Here is a 17,884-nt window from a genome sequence, read left to right on the forward strand (position 1 = left end):
AGAGTTATGCGTCTTCTGTGTACTGGCCCCTCTGAATTTAAAAGTGGAGAGGAAGAGCAATCAGCCAAGCCTGACAGGGCCAGCTTTACCCTCCCCACACCCTGCTTGGCTCCTTCATGTCATCTGGAGCAGCACTAATGAGGGTCTCACTTCTTTTCTTCCTTCTAACTCTCTCCACTTTGAGGCCTTGGTTTACAATGAAATGCTCTGTAAAGGGAGAAGGAAGTAAAGAATGTCATGTGAATACTAAGGAGAGTTCATGACCATTATCTGAGAAACACTCAACTGTTCTCAGCTTTTGAAACATAAGATTGGGGCTTATGTCCTAATCTGAATGAAGGCAAAATTCCGAAACTGTCCCCAGAAACCACTGGTTTTCAGAGTCACCTTTCAAAATCAACAATGACACAGTTGGGTTTTTGTGTCAACAAGGTTCCCTATAAACTCTGTTCCCAACTACAGGGCAAAGGACAACTGAGTGACATGTAAGAGCAGATACAGAAGATGAAAAGAAATCTGAAGACATCTTCTAGAATACCCTAAAACTCAAAGGAAAGGCACATCCACTGAATGCCTGAGTAGTGCCAGACAGAGCGAAGGGGGACAATCTACAAGCACTTCCTTAAAAACACAGGCTGAGAGTTGGGCGGTGGCGCAGCGGGTTAAGCGCAGGTGGCACAAAGCACAGGGACCGGCATAAGGATCCCGGTTCGAGCCCCCCGGCTCCCCACCTGCAGGGGAGTCACTTCACAGGCGGTGAAGCAGGTCTGCAGGTGTCTGTCTCTCTCTCCCCCTCTCTGACTTGCCCTCCTCTCTCCATTTCTCTCTGTCCTAGCCAACATCATCAATAACTACAACAATAAAAATAACAAGGGCAACAAAAGGGAATAAAATAAATAAATGTATATTTTTAAATGCAGGCTAACATCACACAAACTCAGTAAATGGGGGGTGGAGGGGAGGGAGAGACTGACTGATGGGGATGAGGACCCAGTGCCCTAAGGTGAGGGTGACGGCAAGCTGGGGGAGGGTATGGTGCACTGGAACCTCACATGGAGATGAACTACACGTGTGACAGAAAGAACTCAGTATGTGGCACGTGATGTGCTGGGGAGGGTCTGCAGGTGCCGTGAGACCGTGGCTCGCGGAGAAGGGCCAGGCATGTCCCTCCAGCAGAAGCCTTCCTGTGTCAGTGACGTGGCGCACAAGGTTAAGGCAACACTTACACAAGCCTCTGCTCACGGAAGAAGCAAGCTTCACCTGGACTTCAGACTGCTCCAAGGACTGTCACTTGGTGGCCCTCAGACTTGCAGACAAAAGGTTTCCCTTCCTGTCACACACCACCAGCCACACGTGGCCGAAACACCACCCTCCCTCCATTTTCCACAGGCTGAACCCTCATGCCCCCTCGGTGCCCGTCCACTGTCAGATGTGTCCTGGGCCAGCAGTGTTGAAGATGGGGGGCCGCTGCCTGACGCTGCCAGGGCCCCAGAGCCAGTCCCGCTGGACAGGGCCTCACTCCCCAGAAAGCGAGGAGCGCTCGTTTGCATTCTGACCTCGTTTACTGCGTCTGACACCTACTTGTTACAATCTGGGCACTCAAGGTCTCGGCAGCACTGCTCACTGTGTTAGACAGCAGCAGCAGAGGGATCTGGGCTTAGTGCTGACACACAGCCTTATAGACAGAATGGGAGGCGGTGTAGTCTGACTGCAGACTGCTTTCTGAAACATGCCCTTAGGGAGATGCCGCTGTGATGGCTGTCACCCCACTGACGGTAGCTCGCTCTGCCTGAGAAGGTGACAGGAGCCACTAAGCTGTAGAGCCCCCCCCCCCTCACTCCAAGGGCTGACGGCCATGTGCCCACAATCTGAAGCCAGGCGTTCTCTGTTCTATGTAACAGACATCACTGGTTTCTTCTTCTTGTTTTCATTACTATTATCTTTATTTATTGGATAGAGACAGCCAGAAATCAAGAGGGAAGGGGGTGATAGAGAGGGAGAGAGACAGAGAGACACCTGTAGCACTGTTTCACCACTCACAAAGCTTTCCCCCTGCAGGTAGGGATCAAGGGCTTGAACCCGAGACCTTGTGCATTGTGATAGGTGCACTCAGCCAGGTGGACCACCACCCGGCCCCCCCCTTTTAAGTTTTTTAAAAATATTCATTCCCTTTTGTCGCCCTTGTTGTTTTATTGTTGTAGTTATTGATGTCATCAGTGTTGGCTAGGACACAGAGAAATGGAGAGGGGGGAAGACGGGGGAGAGAAAGATAGGTAGATACCTGCAGACTTGCTTCACTACTTGTGAAGCGACTCCCCTGCAGGTGGGGAGCTGGGGGCTCGAACCGGGATCCTTACGCGCCGGTCCTTGCGATTTCCGCCACCTGCGCTTAACCCGCTGAGCTACCGCCCGACTCCCAAGACTGGCTTCTTCTAGTGAGAATCAAGTGTAGCCTAGACCTTTCAACTGAGCTGACATGACCAGAAGTCAGCCTGGCCCCTAGGAAAGGCCCCCGGCTAAGCTGGGCTGGGGGTGAGTGCCACAGTACCTAGCGTGAACCTCACGAGAGCCTGGCTGGGGTCCAGGATGTAGTGGGACTCCTCCTTCACATCCACGATGGTGGCGAATTCCCGCACCCCGGTGGTGCTCGGAGCGCCCAGCCGTTCTGCGTACAGCCAGAACAAGTTTGAATCCAGAAGGTACATGTTCAGGGTCTTGTTGGTCCTGCAGCTTAGGCCTGTGAAGCTTGTGCTGTCGGGGACCCCTTCAGGGAAGCGGTACCTGGCGGGCTCCTCAATGTGAGGAACGGGGCCTGGCGTGCGGGCCTCACACTCGCCCTGCAGGCCGGCAGCAGCAGGGGCTGAGGCCTCGAGGGCAGCCCTGCTCACGGCCCTGCAGCACGCGGTGTAGTAGCTGAAGGGGCTGTAGGAGCTGAGGAAGTTGCTGCACTCAGTGCTGCCCGATGTGCCGTGGGAGAAGGCCTGCTCCTTGAGGTAGAAAGAGTCCAGCGCCGCAGCCATCTGGACAAAGCTGCAATGGGCCTGGCTGACCATGGTCGTCCGGTTAACACACAGCTCACAGACATTGTGGGGCTGGGAGAGGGAGTGCCAGCGGGGCAGCACCACAGAGTTGCAGCAGGGGGGTGCTGTGACGAGCAGGGGTGCAGGGGCCAGGGACGCCAGGGGGGCATCCACCCGCCGCAGGTGCCGCAGCAGACGCTCCACCGCCTGGTCCCCATGACAGTTGTTGTACTCCAAGGCCACTTGGGTAATCTGAAACAGGATGGACAGGCATGAGGTGAGGTGGGCGGCGGCTGCCACGCACGGTATGGAGGTACGGTCACTCTGAGCAAGGGGACAGGAAGGGAGCCCAGGGACATGCTGGTCAGGACAGCACTCGGGACAGAAGCACTTGCTGGTGAGGGGTCTGGTGGGGATGTGGATCAGCCCCACTGTGGAAGGAAACCCAGACGGCCACCCAGAGGTCTGTGCTCACAGCTGCAGCCTTTGTAATGGCCCCAACCTGGGAGCAGCCCAGATGCCCAACACCAGAAGAATGGCTCAGAAATTGGTGGCATAGATTCACAGTGAAAGACAGCAGGACTCACTGTAAGAAAGGATAAAATCTCCTCTTCTAAACTGTGGCTGGAACTTAAAAGAAATCCTGTCAAGTGAGCTAAGCCAGAGGGCAAGGACAACTACAGATGATCTCACTCATAGGTGGTAGTTACGAAGGGACACGTGGGTGGTCCGGGAGGTGGTGCAGTGGTAAAGCTTTGGACTCTCAAACATGAAGTCCTGAGTTCGATCCCCTGCAGCACATGTGCCAGAGTGATATCTGGTTCTTTCTCTCTCCTCCTATCTTTCTCATAAATAAATAAAATCTTTAAAAAAAAAAAAAAAAGGGACACACAGGGTGAAGATTAGATTGGGTGAGCTGCACTGCAGCAAAGGTGCCAAGTACCCAGCACACGCCTGACACCCATGAGCTAAAAACTGTGCTCCATTTTACCCCAATAAAGTGATTAAGGGCAAAATTGGAAGCAGAAACAAAGGTCAAAGCCCATCAGGTGAAGGGACCTGACACCACAACCCACATCCAAGAGCCCAACAAGAGAACAGAAACCTCTCGGCACCCGGAAGGGCATATTTGATGTATATTTTTAACACAGTGCTGGGGAACGAGCTCTTTCCACACACTTGGTAGCCCGGAGCAGTCTCCCCAGTCCGTTACTTTTCATTCTTTTATGGGGGAGATACCGCTGCAACCTCCACCATCGTGTGCACAGCTGCTCTCTGTGGTGCTGGTGCACACACCCAGGGCGTCCCACGTGGGATGGCACGCACTCGGTCAGGGGAGCTGCCTCCCCATTTACATCCTTTTTTTTTTAACTTTTTTTTTTTTTTAAATTTATTCCCTTTTGTTACCTTGTTATTTTGTTGTCATCCTTGTTGGATAGGACAGAGAGAAATGGAGAGAGGAGGGGAAGACAGAGACGGGGAGAGAAAGACAGACACCTGCAGACTTGCTTCATCACCTGTGAAGGGACTCCCCTGCAGGTGGGGAGCTGGGGGCTCGAACTGGGATCCTTACACTGGTCCTTGTGCTTTAAAGCCACCTGCACTTAACCCACTGCACGGTATATTCTTAAGGCTTCTCCACCTGATGACTTTCAAAGTCTAAAGATGGCCCAAGCATCTATGACTGAATGAGAATATCTTGCATCATATTCCCAAATAAACCCACCCCCCACAAGACTCCTGGAATCCAGCCTGTTCCAAACAACACTCCTCTGTCTCACACGCCCACACATCATCTGCCTCCTGTGACCGCTGTCTCTGAGACAAAGGCATCAATGCAGCAGAAGTCTCAGCCCAGTCTCAGTTCCCCCTGCATCACTGCCTGCCTCACATCCAGCCTCCCCACCACTCAGGCTCTCAAGCGTCAGACCATGCCCAATCCCTCTCCCCACTTTGACCTGTCTCCATCCTGCTACCACAGTTTTAACCGATTTTATTTTGATGAGAGAAAGAGGGTGAGTGAGCTAGAGATAGAGAGAAAGATACAGAAAGACGAGAGTCCTGCTCAGCTCTGGCTGATGGTGGTGCTGGAGACTGAACCTGGGACCCAGGAGCCTCAGACAGCACAGTCTTTTTGCACAACCACTGTGCTGTGTCCCCAGCCCTCTCCCATGTCGTTTTAAACATACAACTCTAAGCATGGGACTCCTCCACCAAGTGACACCTGAGAGGCCCTCCCGCCCATGCCGGGAGCACGCAGAGACGTCACACAAGTCCAACCCCGAGCCTGCTGCGAGAAGGGCCGCTCACCTCATCTATCAGAGGATGATTCTCAGCCAAGGGGTTGAAAGGAACAAATAAAAACAGCGCCGGTCCCTTCTTCAGCTCGTTGTGCAGCAGGAGGCTCTTGCCGCCGTGGGGCTGCAGCCAGCGGAGCAGCGGCTCGTGGTTCTCCAGGACCCAGGTGCAGACGTTCTCCGCCGTGAAGTTCAGGGCCTCCCTAGGGAAGACCTGTGGGCAGCACGCGGGGGTCAGGGCGGCCCACGGGCCAGGGCTGCCGCTGGGAGGCCACCACCCCTCACGGCTGAGAGCAGCCGGATCCTTGTCATCAGAGCTCTCCTCACGAGCTGGGAAGGAGACAAGGGGCTGCGAGAGGCAGCTTTCGGATGACGGGATTCACCTTTCTCACCAGAGGATCCACGACCCACAGACGGCGCTCCCTGTCAGGCGCCTCCTGCGCCCGCCACTGAGGGGAGCGGCCCCACGTCACCAGGTGCAGATGCACAGGCGCAAAGGTAGTGCCTGCTGAGGGCAGGCCCGAAAGCTGCAGCCAGGAGCCAGCTGGATTTGCAGCTGGCTGCTAGGGGGCTGGAGAGAAGTCCTCGCTGGGGAAAAAGTGGGTGTCGGCACGGCCCCCTGTATGCCCAGTGACCAGAATCCACACGTCTGGACGCACCCATGGCTGACCCAGCACCTGCGGGAGGTCACACACGGCCCCACTTCTCCTTACAGGTGAGGGAGGGTGAGGACCCTTCCACGGGGCTCTGCTTTTTCGCAACAACCAGAACATAGCAGCATGAAAGTATGTTTGACAAAAAGGAGCTCTGGAGGGTGCCACACACTGAGACCCTTTACGCCCTGCCCTCCCACAGACATTTAAGCTGCTCTGTAATCAAGATGCACAGTATCTTTACTTTTGTTTTCCAATAACGGTACCACAATTCAAACTTGATGACAGGAACTAAACCAACCACCTTTGAACACTATGCACTAGAGGCAGTAGCCCATCACATCTGTCACACAGCCTCATCTTCCTGCCTGCTTCTCTTCCTCACCGCCCTTCTGAAGTAGATAAGCTGAGTGCACTGTGCAGCACGCCGAGAAGGCTGGTGGAACTGCAGAGCCGTCAAAGCGGATGAAGTCAAAAGCAGCTCAGGCAGGCTCCCAGAGAGCGGGTGGGTGGGTAGAGGAGACCACAGCAGGGAGGATGGAGAGAAAAGCACACAGTCACCCCGAATGCTTCTTCTTGGAAAACACAGGGGCACCTGGCGCGGGGTGTGTGACCCGCCAGAGGTGCGAAGCAGGGCTGGTCCGGAGGAGGCACTGCCGGAGAGGCCCAGAGATCATTCTGGAGGCATGAGGACCAGCTCAGCCAGGCGGGCAGAGCGTGGGGGCCTGGGGACACTGAGGACAGGGAGCTTGGCCGTCACCTGGCCTGGTACTAAGTCACTGGCACTGCCAAGGAAGCACCTAAGAGAAGGTGTCTCTCAGTGACGGGGTAGAGGAAGCAGCGCAGACAGAGCAGCGGCACAGAGTGAGGCAGAAAACAGGTCAGAACTCAGAACCTGCCGAGGTGGCGGCCATTCCACCAAAAGGCAATGAAAGCAGCAGCTCTCTGGGTGAGGTGCCACCATCAGCATCTCACAGACCCGACTGCAACTTGAGAGTCATCACATAAGCTAAGAGAAGCCGGCCTCGCTGCTACTTCGGATGAAAGGAGGCAGGGGGCAAAGAGCGTGGCCCGTGGACACCTAACCCCCAAGCACTCGGGCCCTGAGCAACAGCATCCACCAGGCAACTCCGCATCCCATCCAAGAAGGGCCAGGGGCCAGGCTGGACTCAGACCTAAGGCTCTGGGCAAAGAGCTTCTGGAAGGGCCCCTAATGCACAGCTGAACCAGGCGCCTGGGCTCTGGGGTGGGGCGCGGCAGGCTCGGCACACAGGTCGCGTGCACTGACCTTCCCGGGGACCGTGCCCACAGACAGTGCTGAACGCGCCAAGATCTGTGACCTCAACAAGGTTAGGAACCGCTGAGCTGAGACAAATGGGATTTTGAGATACTTACAAGTGATGAGTTGAAATGTCTATGTAAATACACACTTCCAGAGTGTACTAAGGATACCAGTTTCGCAAGATGTTTATTTGTGATAACCCCAAATCGTACTGTTCCTAGGTAATCTGAAACAGAAAATGTTCCTGTATTAAAGAAAAGACCTCTGCCTTGTGAAGCACCACAACACCCAGTGACCTTGACACGCAGGATGGGAGCTGAAGAGACCGCCTGCCTTTTCACCGACACCTCGCATCTCCACCTCTCCTTGAGCAACCCAACGGCCGCCCTCGACGGCTCCTGATGGCCTGTGCCACTAAGCGGGTGTGCACAGCACCACCTCAGGGTCCAGGCAAGTGTGTCCTCTTTCTTGCCTGGACATCTCCTGACTCTCCCTTCTTCTCATTCAGATGAGATGACTCCAGCCTCACCTCCTCACAGAAGTCCTCAGAGCAAGTGCTCTAAGAGGGAAGGAGTCTAAAAGGGGAGGCTGGGCTCCCTTCCCACCTCCTACCCTTCACAGTGCTTATCACCATCTGCAGGACGCTACTGACTGATCTGATTCTCCTTAGTTCAACTCCTCTTCAAGATCTGTGACATCAAAAGTCTGGTTCACTGGGCACACCCAGCGCCACAGCAGAGACCAGCTAGAGGGTGAGGTGAACTCGTACAAATCAGCAAGAGAAAGACAGCTATGAAAAATGGGCAAATCACAGAAAATGAGGTGTGAAAGGGTAATGAGCATCTAAAATACACTCACCCCCACTATTTCAAAGGAAAACAAAGCAAAATACACTTTCACCCTTGATTTGCCTCTCACTGAATGCGGGAAACACCCAGTTGTGGGAGACGGGGCGGGGGGGGGGGGGTGCTGGCACGCTGCTGGGTGTGCAGAGGGCACAGGCACCAGGAAGGGAACTCACTGCCCTGCTCAGGGGGACGCAGCCACTGCCCGCAGCCCCCAGCCCCCAGCCATGACCCAGAGCCAGACGCCTGCACCAAGGGCCACCTGCAAGGATAGTCAGTCAACCAGAAATACTCTGAAGGCATTCAAACTATGGAAACAAGGAGAGACTGGCTGAAGAGGAGTCAAAGGTTGGAGGAAATGGAGAAAATAACTAAATGGGATGTGGGCCCTGGGCTAGATCAGAACAAAAGAAGACAATAGCCAGACAGTGGCCAAATTCAAACACTGACTTTTAATAGGCTTTACCTGAGGCTGTGAGGCCCTTATGTCTCATTTATTTATTTATAAGTCATGTTTAGCTACTAGCACTGCCAGTGTTGATTTCTGAGTTGTGAAGAAAGTATCCTAACAAAAAGTGCGTAAGATATCAACCCTGCGGGAATCCAGGGAGGAATCAACCCCCGGGGACTCTAGGAGGCTCCATTTCCACACTTTCCTGTAAGTAGGAAATTAGTTTAAATAACTGTATAATAGTATAAAGTGTGAGTTCAGATCCCAAAGCTGCCAGGAGCAAGAGCAGGATCTAAGAGAGGACGTGAAGTGGCAGAACCAGAGATGTGACTGCAAGGGAAGGCTGAGGGTCTTCAGGCAGGCCTGTCAGTAACGAAGAAGAGAGGAAGTCCATCTGACAGTCTGTCCGAGCACCAACACGACTGAGTGGAGCAGAGGGAGAAGCAGGGAAAGGTGCCACTCAAGAGCCCACTTCACGACATTAATGAGAGCAGGCAAGATGCCCACACAGAACAGATTCCAACATGCCCCTGAAGATTACAATTTAGAAACTCAATTTTCACATGCAGCTATTTCTAACACACACATTTATTTAAGTCCCTGCACGGTGGGAATTTTGCTGGAAGAAGCTGCTTCAATCTGCAGTTTCACATTACAAAGACTTATGGAAAAATTATCCCAGGCAGTTCATAAAGCAGGGCTGGTATAAGGGAACAACGCCCATCATCTCTATATCCCAGATATTCTGTGCAGCACGGCTCCAAGACAATGAAGGTCTTTGTAGCTTAGAAAACGAAGCCCCGGGAGTCGGGCTGTAGCGCAGCGGGTTAAGCACACGTGGCGCAAAGCGCAAGGACCGGCGTAAGGATCTTGGTTCGAGCCCCCGGCTCCCCACCTGCAGGGGGGTCACTTCCCAGGCGGTGAAGCAGGTCTGCAGGTGTCTGTCTTTCTCTCCCCCTCTCTGTCTTCCCCTCCTCTCTCCATTTCTCTCTGTCTTATCCACCAACAACATCATCAATAACAACAACAATGTTAAACAACAAGGGCAACAAAAGGGAAAATAAATAAATAAATAAATAAATATAAAAAAAAAAAAGAGAATCCCTGAGAGTTGGGGAGTCGGGCGGTAACACAGCAGGTTAGGCGCAGGTGGAGCAAATGCAAGGACCGGCGTAAGGATCCCGGTTCGAGCTCCCGGCTCCCCACCTGTAAGGGAGTCGCTTCACAGGCAGTGAAGCAGGTCTGCAGGTGTCTGTCTTTCTCTCCCCCTCTGTTTTCCCCTCCTCTCTCCATTTCTCTCTATCCTATCCAACAATCACGACATCAACAACAACAAGAAAAACTACAACAATAAAACAACAAGGGCAACAAAAAAGAATAAAGGAAGAAAAAGAAAAAAAAAAGAAAATGAATTCCCTTCGAATGTATAAAGCCCCAGTGTGGAACCCCGGCATCTAAAAAATAAATGAGTGACTGTCCTCAAAGTTATGTAGTGGAGGAGGAGACAGCATAATGCTTCTACAAAGAGACTCTCATGCCTGATGCGCCAAAGACCCAGGTTCAATCTCCTGCACCACCAGAGCTGGGCAGTGCTCTGGTAACAACAACAACAACAACAACAACAACAACAACAATGTAGTTTCCGTTACTTGAATTAAGGATTCTGAATGTGTTAAGTAATGAAAAATAAATTCAGAATAATGTTCTTCCCCATCCCACCCAAAAAGTCCCAATAACAACACAATCCTTCAATTAATAGCAAAAGCAAGTAACAAGATGGCAAAACCAACAGACAACAGCTTAAAGCCTCTACTGACCATCCACTGACAGGAGTCAGAGATACTGCAAGAGGCTTGGATCCAGAGTGCCCGGATGGGTGGTGTTTGCTGCACAACCTCTATGCTTCATGCCGGCCTGTTTAATGCACGTTCCCAAAGGGACTGAGCTCTGGCGGTGTCCCTCTGCCTCAAGCAGCCCACAGAGCACACAGCCACCATCCGGACCGCTGTCCCTCATCTCCACGGGGATGTGGGCCAAGAGGAGCCAACACCATCGTGCTCATTCCCAGTCTGATTCACTTTGCTTGGACCTTTTACAAGCCATCTATTTCAACTTTTTAAAAAAATTTTTTTATATCTGTTTTCCCTTTTTTTTTTTTATGGTTGTTGTAGTTATTATTGCTGTTGTTATTGATGTCGTTGTTGTTGGATAAGACTCACAGTAAGACTCATTGATCTTAGGAAGAAAATCGGGCTGAGGTAATTAACCGCAACAGCACGTCTCCATAGCTGGCACTTCTTAGTTTGAGACCTCGAACAACAGATGGTGTTTATTTTTATTTTATTTATGTATTGGATAGAGATAGAGAGCAATTGATGGGGGAGAGGGGAAAGACCTGGAGCACTGCTTATGGGGCTTTCCTGCTGCGTATGGGGACCAGAGGCTTGGACCCAGATCCTTGAGCATTGTAACACATGTGCTCAACCAGGCCCACTGCAGTTTGGCGATGGTTATTTTTTTTTAAGAATGTACCCTTTTTCCTTTGGAAAGGGAACGGTGGACTCTGGACCTCCTAAGTGCAGGTGTAAACTGCTGAGTTTCTGAGGTGACTATTCCTGAGGCCGAGAGAAAACGGCAATTGTGTGCTGTACTGTTAGGAACCTACAGGCCTGTAGAAGGAGCAGACTGCCCACGCAGAACGGCTGCCCCTGCTGCCCAGGCCACGTCTAACATGAGGCATGCTTCCAAGAATGCTGGAACAAAATCGGACTATACCTCTGCATTGAGTCCCAGAGCTTTCTATCAGCATCGCTAAGAAGTCACCAACTTCGCTGAGAAAAGTTCTGCACTCAAGAGGTGGTGGGACCTTCCACCCTAGGAAGCAAGCCTCTCGTCACTCTAGACTGTCCTTTCATTAACTTCAGCCTTCTCACTCGTATCCAAGGTTTTGGACAAGGAACAAAAGAGAACAGGATTACATAACAGGTTGGACTACAAGCCTTCCAGTGTTACTCAGCATTTAGCATTAGTCACTGGATGATGACCTCACACATTTCCAATGGAAAATGTGTTCATCAAGAAGAAAATCTGTCCCCAACTGAGGTAGCTGATGTACAGAATAACACTGCTGATGCAAATAATAAAGATCTTGCTTCCTTTGAGACTGCACTGTCTCAATACCCTTAACAGAAAGAACAATTACCTGGGAGGTGGGGGGTTTTACAAAACCTGGCATTTGGGAACCAGATGCAACATGCATTCTGGTGCTTGCCAAGATACTCCGACTCAGAGCAGACGCGACTCCTTCACTGCAGCTGCTTTTCCTTTCTGGTGAGTTAGGGAGAGGGAAGAGAAATGTAGTCCCGTTCTCTCTGGCTGCTGCTGCTTCTGGTCAGAAGCATCTTGGCAGAGATGCGCCAGGTGTGTGCCATGGCTCCTTCTCCTGGGCACTGAACACATGTGCACGTGTGACTCTGCTGGGAAACTTTCAGACCCCTCTACAGCTATGAGCAACCGTTACCAGAGCTGATAATTGTTTATCTGATGGGACTAAACTTTTGGTAACTATACTCAGACATTATGGACCCAGAGTACTCTTAACCCTTGATGATAACTGCTTATTTTGCCTTTTACCGGTTTCACCCTAATAAATCTTGTATTGTTTAAACCAGTTTTAAAAAATGTAGTTCCAAGAGCATCCTTTTGAGGGAACACAGGAGGTAGTTAAGTGCGTGCTGCCACGGATACTGACATGACGGCCAACACCCTCACACCACGCACACACACTCATTTCAACAAAGCAAAAGATCAGCCATCAAAGGCTTCCCTTATGTAGCTCTGTGAAATTCCTTCTTTGTCATACTAAAAAAGGGAAGGAAGGAATAAACCAAGACACAGTTGCTCAGAAACTCCTCCTTACCCCCCCCTTTTTAGGCTGTTACTGGGGTCTAGGTTAGGTCACACCACTTTCTTCCCCCTTCAAACAACCCTTTCTAAATATAAAAGCAATTCATTCATAGTCCCCTAGTCTACAAAATGGCAGAGGTCGCTGCATTTTCAAACTTCAGTGGCCCGGTGTCAGCTCTCTTAACTAACAGAGTAGGGAACCCATGGGAGAAGGGGTTACTCACTGAGTAAGTGAACCTCTCACACAGGACACCTGCCACTACAATGACTTGTCAGGAGAGCCTGTCTCTGCTTAAGGCAACATCACATTAACAAAACACCATTCAATTTCAGGGGGGAAGTCGGGGTTAGATGCTAAGTGAGAGACAGCCTACCAGTCCAACAGGGGTTCCAAGACAGGAGCCAGTGGTGTGGAAATCTCCACCTGCTGCCAAACCTCATGGTGGCCAGGCATCATTTGCAAAGCCACAGGCCTTCAGCTTGGCTTGGCAGACTCTGGGAGGTGGTTGCTAATCAGGAAAAGACAATCTCCTGACCACAGTCTCTCAGGCAGAGGTCAGAGATGCCGCGGATGACAGCACTGCGGCACCAGAGCAGAGCGGTGGACTGCTCCCAAGGCCAGGATTCTGGTCCCGACCCACTGGCATGTGACTATAGCTCACTGGCAGAATGCATACATGAAGGGACAAACAAAACAAGGGGGTGACACAGGGAGGCAACTCACTCAGGAGTGCGTACCCTGGCGGGCAAGAGGCTCTGGCTTCAAACCCCAGCACCGGGAGTCGGGCTGTAGCACAGCGGGTTAAGTGCAGGTGGCGTGAAGCGCAAGGACTGGCCTAAAGCACAAGGACCAGTGTAAGGATCCCGGTTCGAGCCCCCGGCTCCCCACCTGCTGGGGAGTCACTTTACAAGCTGTGAAGCAAATCTGCAGGTGTCTATCTTTCTCTCCCCCTGTCTTCCCCTCCCTCTCTCCATTTCTCTCCAACATGTCCTATCCAACAACAATGACATCAATAACAACAAAAATAAAACAAGGGCAACAAAAGGGAACAAATAAATAAAATAAAAAATAAATATATATATACAAACCCCAGCACACAGGGGAATGCCAGGGCCCTAGGGGGAGCTCGGGCCGCAGAGTGTGCTGTGTCTCTCCTGCTTCTCCCACCCCTGAATACCAGGCCTGGGAAGTCACTCAGCTGTTTCTCCTGCTTCTCCCACCCTGAATACCAGGCCTGGGAAGTCACTCAGCTGTCCCGCACAAGTCTGAAGCCTGGGTTCATTTTCCAGCACCACATTAAAACAAAAACTCCTGAAGTTCAGACTGACTCACTAAGTCTCTTTAGTCACCGAAAGCTGTGTAGCCCAGTCTTTCAAGTGAGCAAAAGACACACTTCTGTGACAGTCTGACTTCCTCTCTCAATGTCCCTGGATGCAAAATACAAATACAGTGAATTCTCTTTGCGCAGCACCTGGCGACAATGCGCGTGTTCAAACGGCCAGTCATAACGGACCCATCTTGTACATTCTGCTGTAACACCCACGAGTTTCCTCCTTTTCATCAGAGCACTGCTGAGCTGTGTTAGCGGTGTGGGGACCGACACAAGGGACCTCTGCGCCTCTACCTGTGAGCCCTGCAGGCCACATTGCACTCACTGGCCCAATGAGAAGCACCAGAGCACGCTGGCACCTGATCTGGGATGACCAGTGGAGGAAAGATGCATTGCATGCATCTGGCCACTCACGCGACAAACACTACAGCTTGAACACCGGCTGCGGCTGCGTGCCAGTACTGGAAAGAGCACGCTACAGACACACCCTCGCTCTCAGGCCGCGTGGTCTGGGGAGAAGGCAATGCCGCCACAGATGCATTATGCTACGTGTACAAAAAACAAGTGGCATATTGCACCCAACTAAAAGACTCTGGGATTTGGGGGAGGAGGGTGAGAACCCAGGTCCAAAAAGGATGATAAAGGACCCAGTGGGGGTTGTACTGCTCTATGGAAAACTGACAAATGTTATGCATGTACAAGCTATTGTATTTACGATAGAATGTGAAACATTAATTTCCCAATAAAGAAATTAAAAAAAAAAAAAAAAAAACAAGCGTGTGCCCGACTGGAATAGGGAGGACTGTGCAGTGGTGCACACGGTGACAGGTGAGCAGCTGTGCCCTAAGGGACAGGCTGTGGGGCGCTCTCCAGGCAGAAGTAGTCCATGCAGAGGCCCCAGTGAGGAAGAGCAGGGAAGACAGGACCCAGAGAGTGCTGCCTCCTAGACGGCCCAGGGACGGAAGGAGACCCTTAGACCAGAGCGCTGTCGAGACCGAGACAAGCAGGCAGGTCAAAGTGGACCAAGTCGAGACTGACAGCTGACAGGAGGCCATAATGGGATAGTGAGGAGTTCCAGGCAACATGGAAAAAATGGGCTGGAAACAATGTTTATATTACAAAGCAGGGCCTCAAGCAGCATAGGATTCAGCCAAGTAAACATAATAGGCACATACACATATGAATCTGAGAACGTGAAACTGGCATTAGGCTGATGTGGCAAGAGTTTTCTGTAACCGTTTTGGAAGGAAGAAAATATACTCCTAAATTATGGTATATTCCATTAACAATACAGCCACTAAAAACTCATCAAAACTTAAAGATACATGAAACTAGAGAAAGATCATAATAAACCTTACAGTACAAAATACACGGCTATAGATAGTATGATCAAGCCAGATTAAAAGCCAAAACACTGCCACTAGGAAGGTAGCTCAACTGGTAGAGTACAGGCCGTACAGGCCTTCCAGGCCCAGACGCTCACGTGTCAGTGTGTGTGTGATATATATGTATGTCATTATTGTTTTCACTTGATAAGACAGAAATTGAGAGGGTGGGGAGACAGAGGGAGCAGAGGCTTGAGCATGGTCCCTGCGCATGGCCACTGGCTTAGTCAACAAGGGTGCATCTGCACAAGCCCAGTTTTCACTTTTCTATCATCCACTTTTCCATCTGTTTTACCGCCAGCCACCAGCGCTGTCGTTCAGTTTCTGCATAAGAAATCTACCTCTAACTACCACCATTTTTTGGTATTTTTCTTGCTTTTTAAAAGATAGAAATGTAGTGGTCCGGGAGGTGGCACAGCGGCTAAGGGACTTGACTCTCAAGCATGAGGTCCTGAATTCAATCCCTGGCAGTACATGCACCAGAGTGATGTCTGGCTATTTCTCTTTCCTATCATTTCTCATGAATAAATAAATAAAATCTTTAAACTAAAAAGAGAGAGATGGAGAGAAATTGGAGGGTGGGCGAAAGGAAGAGAGAAAGAGACACCTGCAGCACTGCTCTACCACTCATGAAGCTCCCTCCACAGGCCCACAGGCGCCGACCAGGGGCCTCATGCACGTCGACACGTGTGGCTTAGCAAGGGTGCCACCACACAGCCCCAATCAAATAAACCTTGAAATTGAAACACTAAATGTCTAAGTGCTTACACTTGAGACAACGGAGTGTGGTCTGCCTACAGAACACAGCCGCAATCACGCTGTCCAACACCAAGAGCGCAAGACAGTCATGCTGAGAGCATGCAATGAGGGTGCTGACGCACACCCACTTACTGCTAGCCCAATGCTAATGTCTTTCTTAACGGGAAGCATCTTACCTTTCTTTAAAGAATGCAATGCTGATGTGAAAAAGGTCGAATAGCCAGGCGGCTGGGGGGAGCCACTGAACTCGAAGAACCCGAGAACTCCAGGCTGCGGGGACAGGGACAGAGTCAGGTGACTGTGTGACAAGCCATCATCCTTGCAAAGCTGCCATCTGCGGCATCCCATATTGCTCACCAGGCTGGCCGCCTGAGGAGAACTGAGGTGAGGCTGCCCGCTCCCTCCAAACTAGCAGCAGCCACCAAGGGAGCAGAGGCTCCATGCTTGACCCTCCACTGTGTGACCCCAACTATTCCCTCACACTCACCGGCAGCCACCGAGGGAGCAGAGGCTCCATGCTGAGTGACCCTCCACTGTGTGACCCCAACTGCTCCCTCACACTCACCGGCAGCCACCGAGGGAGCAGAGGCTCCATGCTGAGTGACCCTCCACTGTGTGACCCCAACTGCTCCCTCACACTCACCGGCAGCCACAGAGGGAGCAGAGGCTCCATGCTGAGTGACCCTCCACTGTGTGACCCCAACTGCTCCCTCACACTCACCAGCAGCCACCGAGGGAGCAGAGGCTCCATGCTGAGTGACCCTCCACTGTGTGACCCCAACTGCTCCCTCACACTCACCGGCAGCCACCGAGGGAGCAGAGGCTCCATGCTGAGTGACCCTCCACTGTGTGACCCCAACTGCTCCCTCACACTCACCGGCAGCCACAGAGGGAGCAGAGGCTCCATGCTGAGTGACCCTCCACTGTGTGACCCCAACTGCTCCCTCACACTCACCGGCAGCCACCGAGGGAGCAGAGGCTCCATGCTGAGTGACCCTCCACTGTGTGACCCCAACTGCTCCCTCACACTCACCGGCAGCCACAGGAGGGAGCAGAGGCTCCATGCTGAGTGACCCTCCACTGTGTGACCCCAACTGCTCCCTCACACTCACCGGCAGCCACAGAGGGAGCAGAGGCTCCATGCTGAGTGACCCTCCACTGTGTGACCCCAACTGCTCCCTCACACTCACCGGCAGCCACAGGAGGGAGCAGAGGTTCCATGCTGAGTGACCCTCCACTGTGTGACCCCAACTGCTCCCTCACACTCACCGGCAGCCACAGAGGGAGCAGAGGCTCCATGCTGAGTGACCCTCCACTGTGTGACCCCAACTACTCCCTCACACTCACCAGCAGCCACAGAGGGAGCAGAGGCTCCATGCTGAGTGACCCTCCACTGTGTGACCCCAACTGCTCCCTCACACTCACCGGCAGCCACAGGAGGGAGCAGAGGCTCCATGCTGAGTGACCCTCCACTGTGTGACCCCAACTGCTCCCTCACACTCACCGGCAGCCACAGGAGGGAGCAGAGGCTCCATGCTGAGTGACCCTCCACTGTGTGACCCCAACTATTCCCTCACACTCACCGGCAGCCACCGAGGGAGCAGAGGCTCCATGCTGAGTAACCCTCCACTGTGTGACCCCAACTATTCCCTCACACTCACCGGCAGCCACCGAGGGAGCAGAGGCTCCATGCTGAATGACCCTCCACTGTGTGACCCCAACTGCTCCCTCACACTCACCGGCAGCCACAGAGGGAGCAGAGGCTCCATGCTGAGTGACCCTCCACTGTGTGACCCCAACTATTCCCTCACACTCACCGGCAGCCACCGAGGGAGCAGAGGCTCCATGCTGAGTGACCCTCCACTGTGTGACCCCAACTGCTCCCTCACACTCACCAGCAGCCACAGAGGGAGCAGAGGCTCCATGCTGAGTGACCCTCCACTGTGTGACCCCAA

General features: G+C 52.3%; 1 protein-coding gene across 10 annotated transcripts in view; it reads right to left on the reverse strand.

Moving 5' to 3' along the window:
* TXNDC11 (thioredoxin domain containing 11) overlaps positions 1-17,884 on the reverse strand; it is a 54,670-nt gene that overhangs the window by 8,301 nt on the left and 28,485 nt on the right. For 8 of the 10 annotated variants that reach the window (XM_060172359.1, XM_060172362.1, XM_060172354.1 and 5 more), the window contains 4 exons: positions 16,106-16,199; positions 7,366-7,478; positions 5,331-5,531; positions 2,549-3,272 (listed from right to left, as the gene is read on the reverse strand). In XM_060172359.1, the coding sequence (XP_060028342.1) occupies positions 2,549-3,272; positions 5,331-5,531; positions 7,366-7,478; positions 16,106-16,199 (1,132 nt within the window). The remainder of the gene's footprint in view (positions 1-2,548; positions 3,273-5,330; positions 5,532-7,365; positions 7,479-16,105; positions 16,200-17,884) is intronic. The other 2 variants (XM_060172361.1, XM_060172358.1) reach the window with 1 other exon arrangement.

The sequence above is a fragment of the Erinaceus europaeus genome, chromosome 15, assembly GCF_950295315.1.
Source record: "Erinaceus europaeus chromosome 15, mEriEur2.1, whole genome shotgun sequence".
NCBI lineage: Eukaryota > Metazoa > Chordata > Mammalia > Eulipotyphla > Erinaceidae > Erinaceus > Erinaceus europaeus.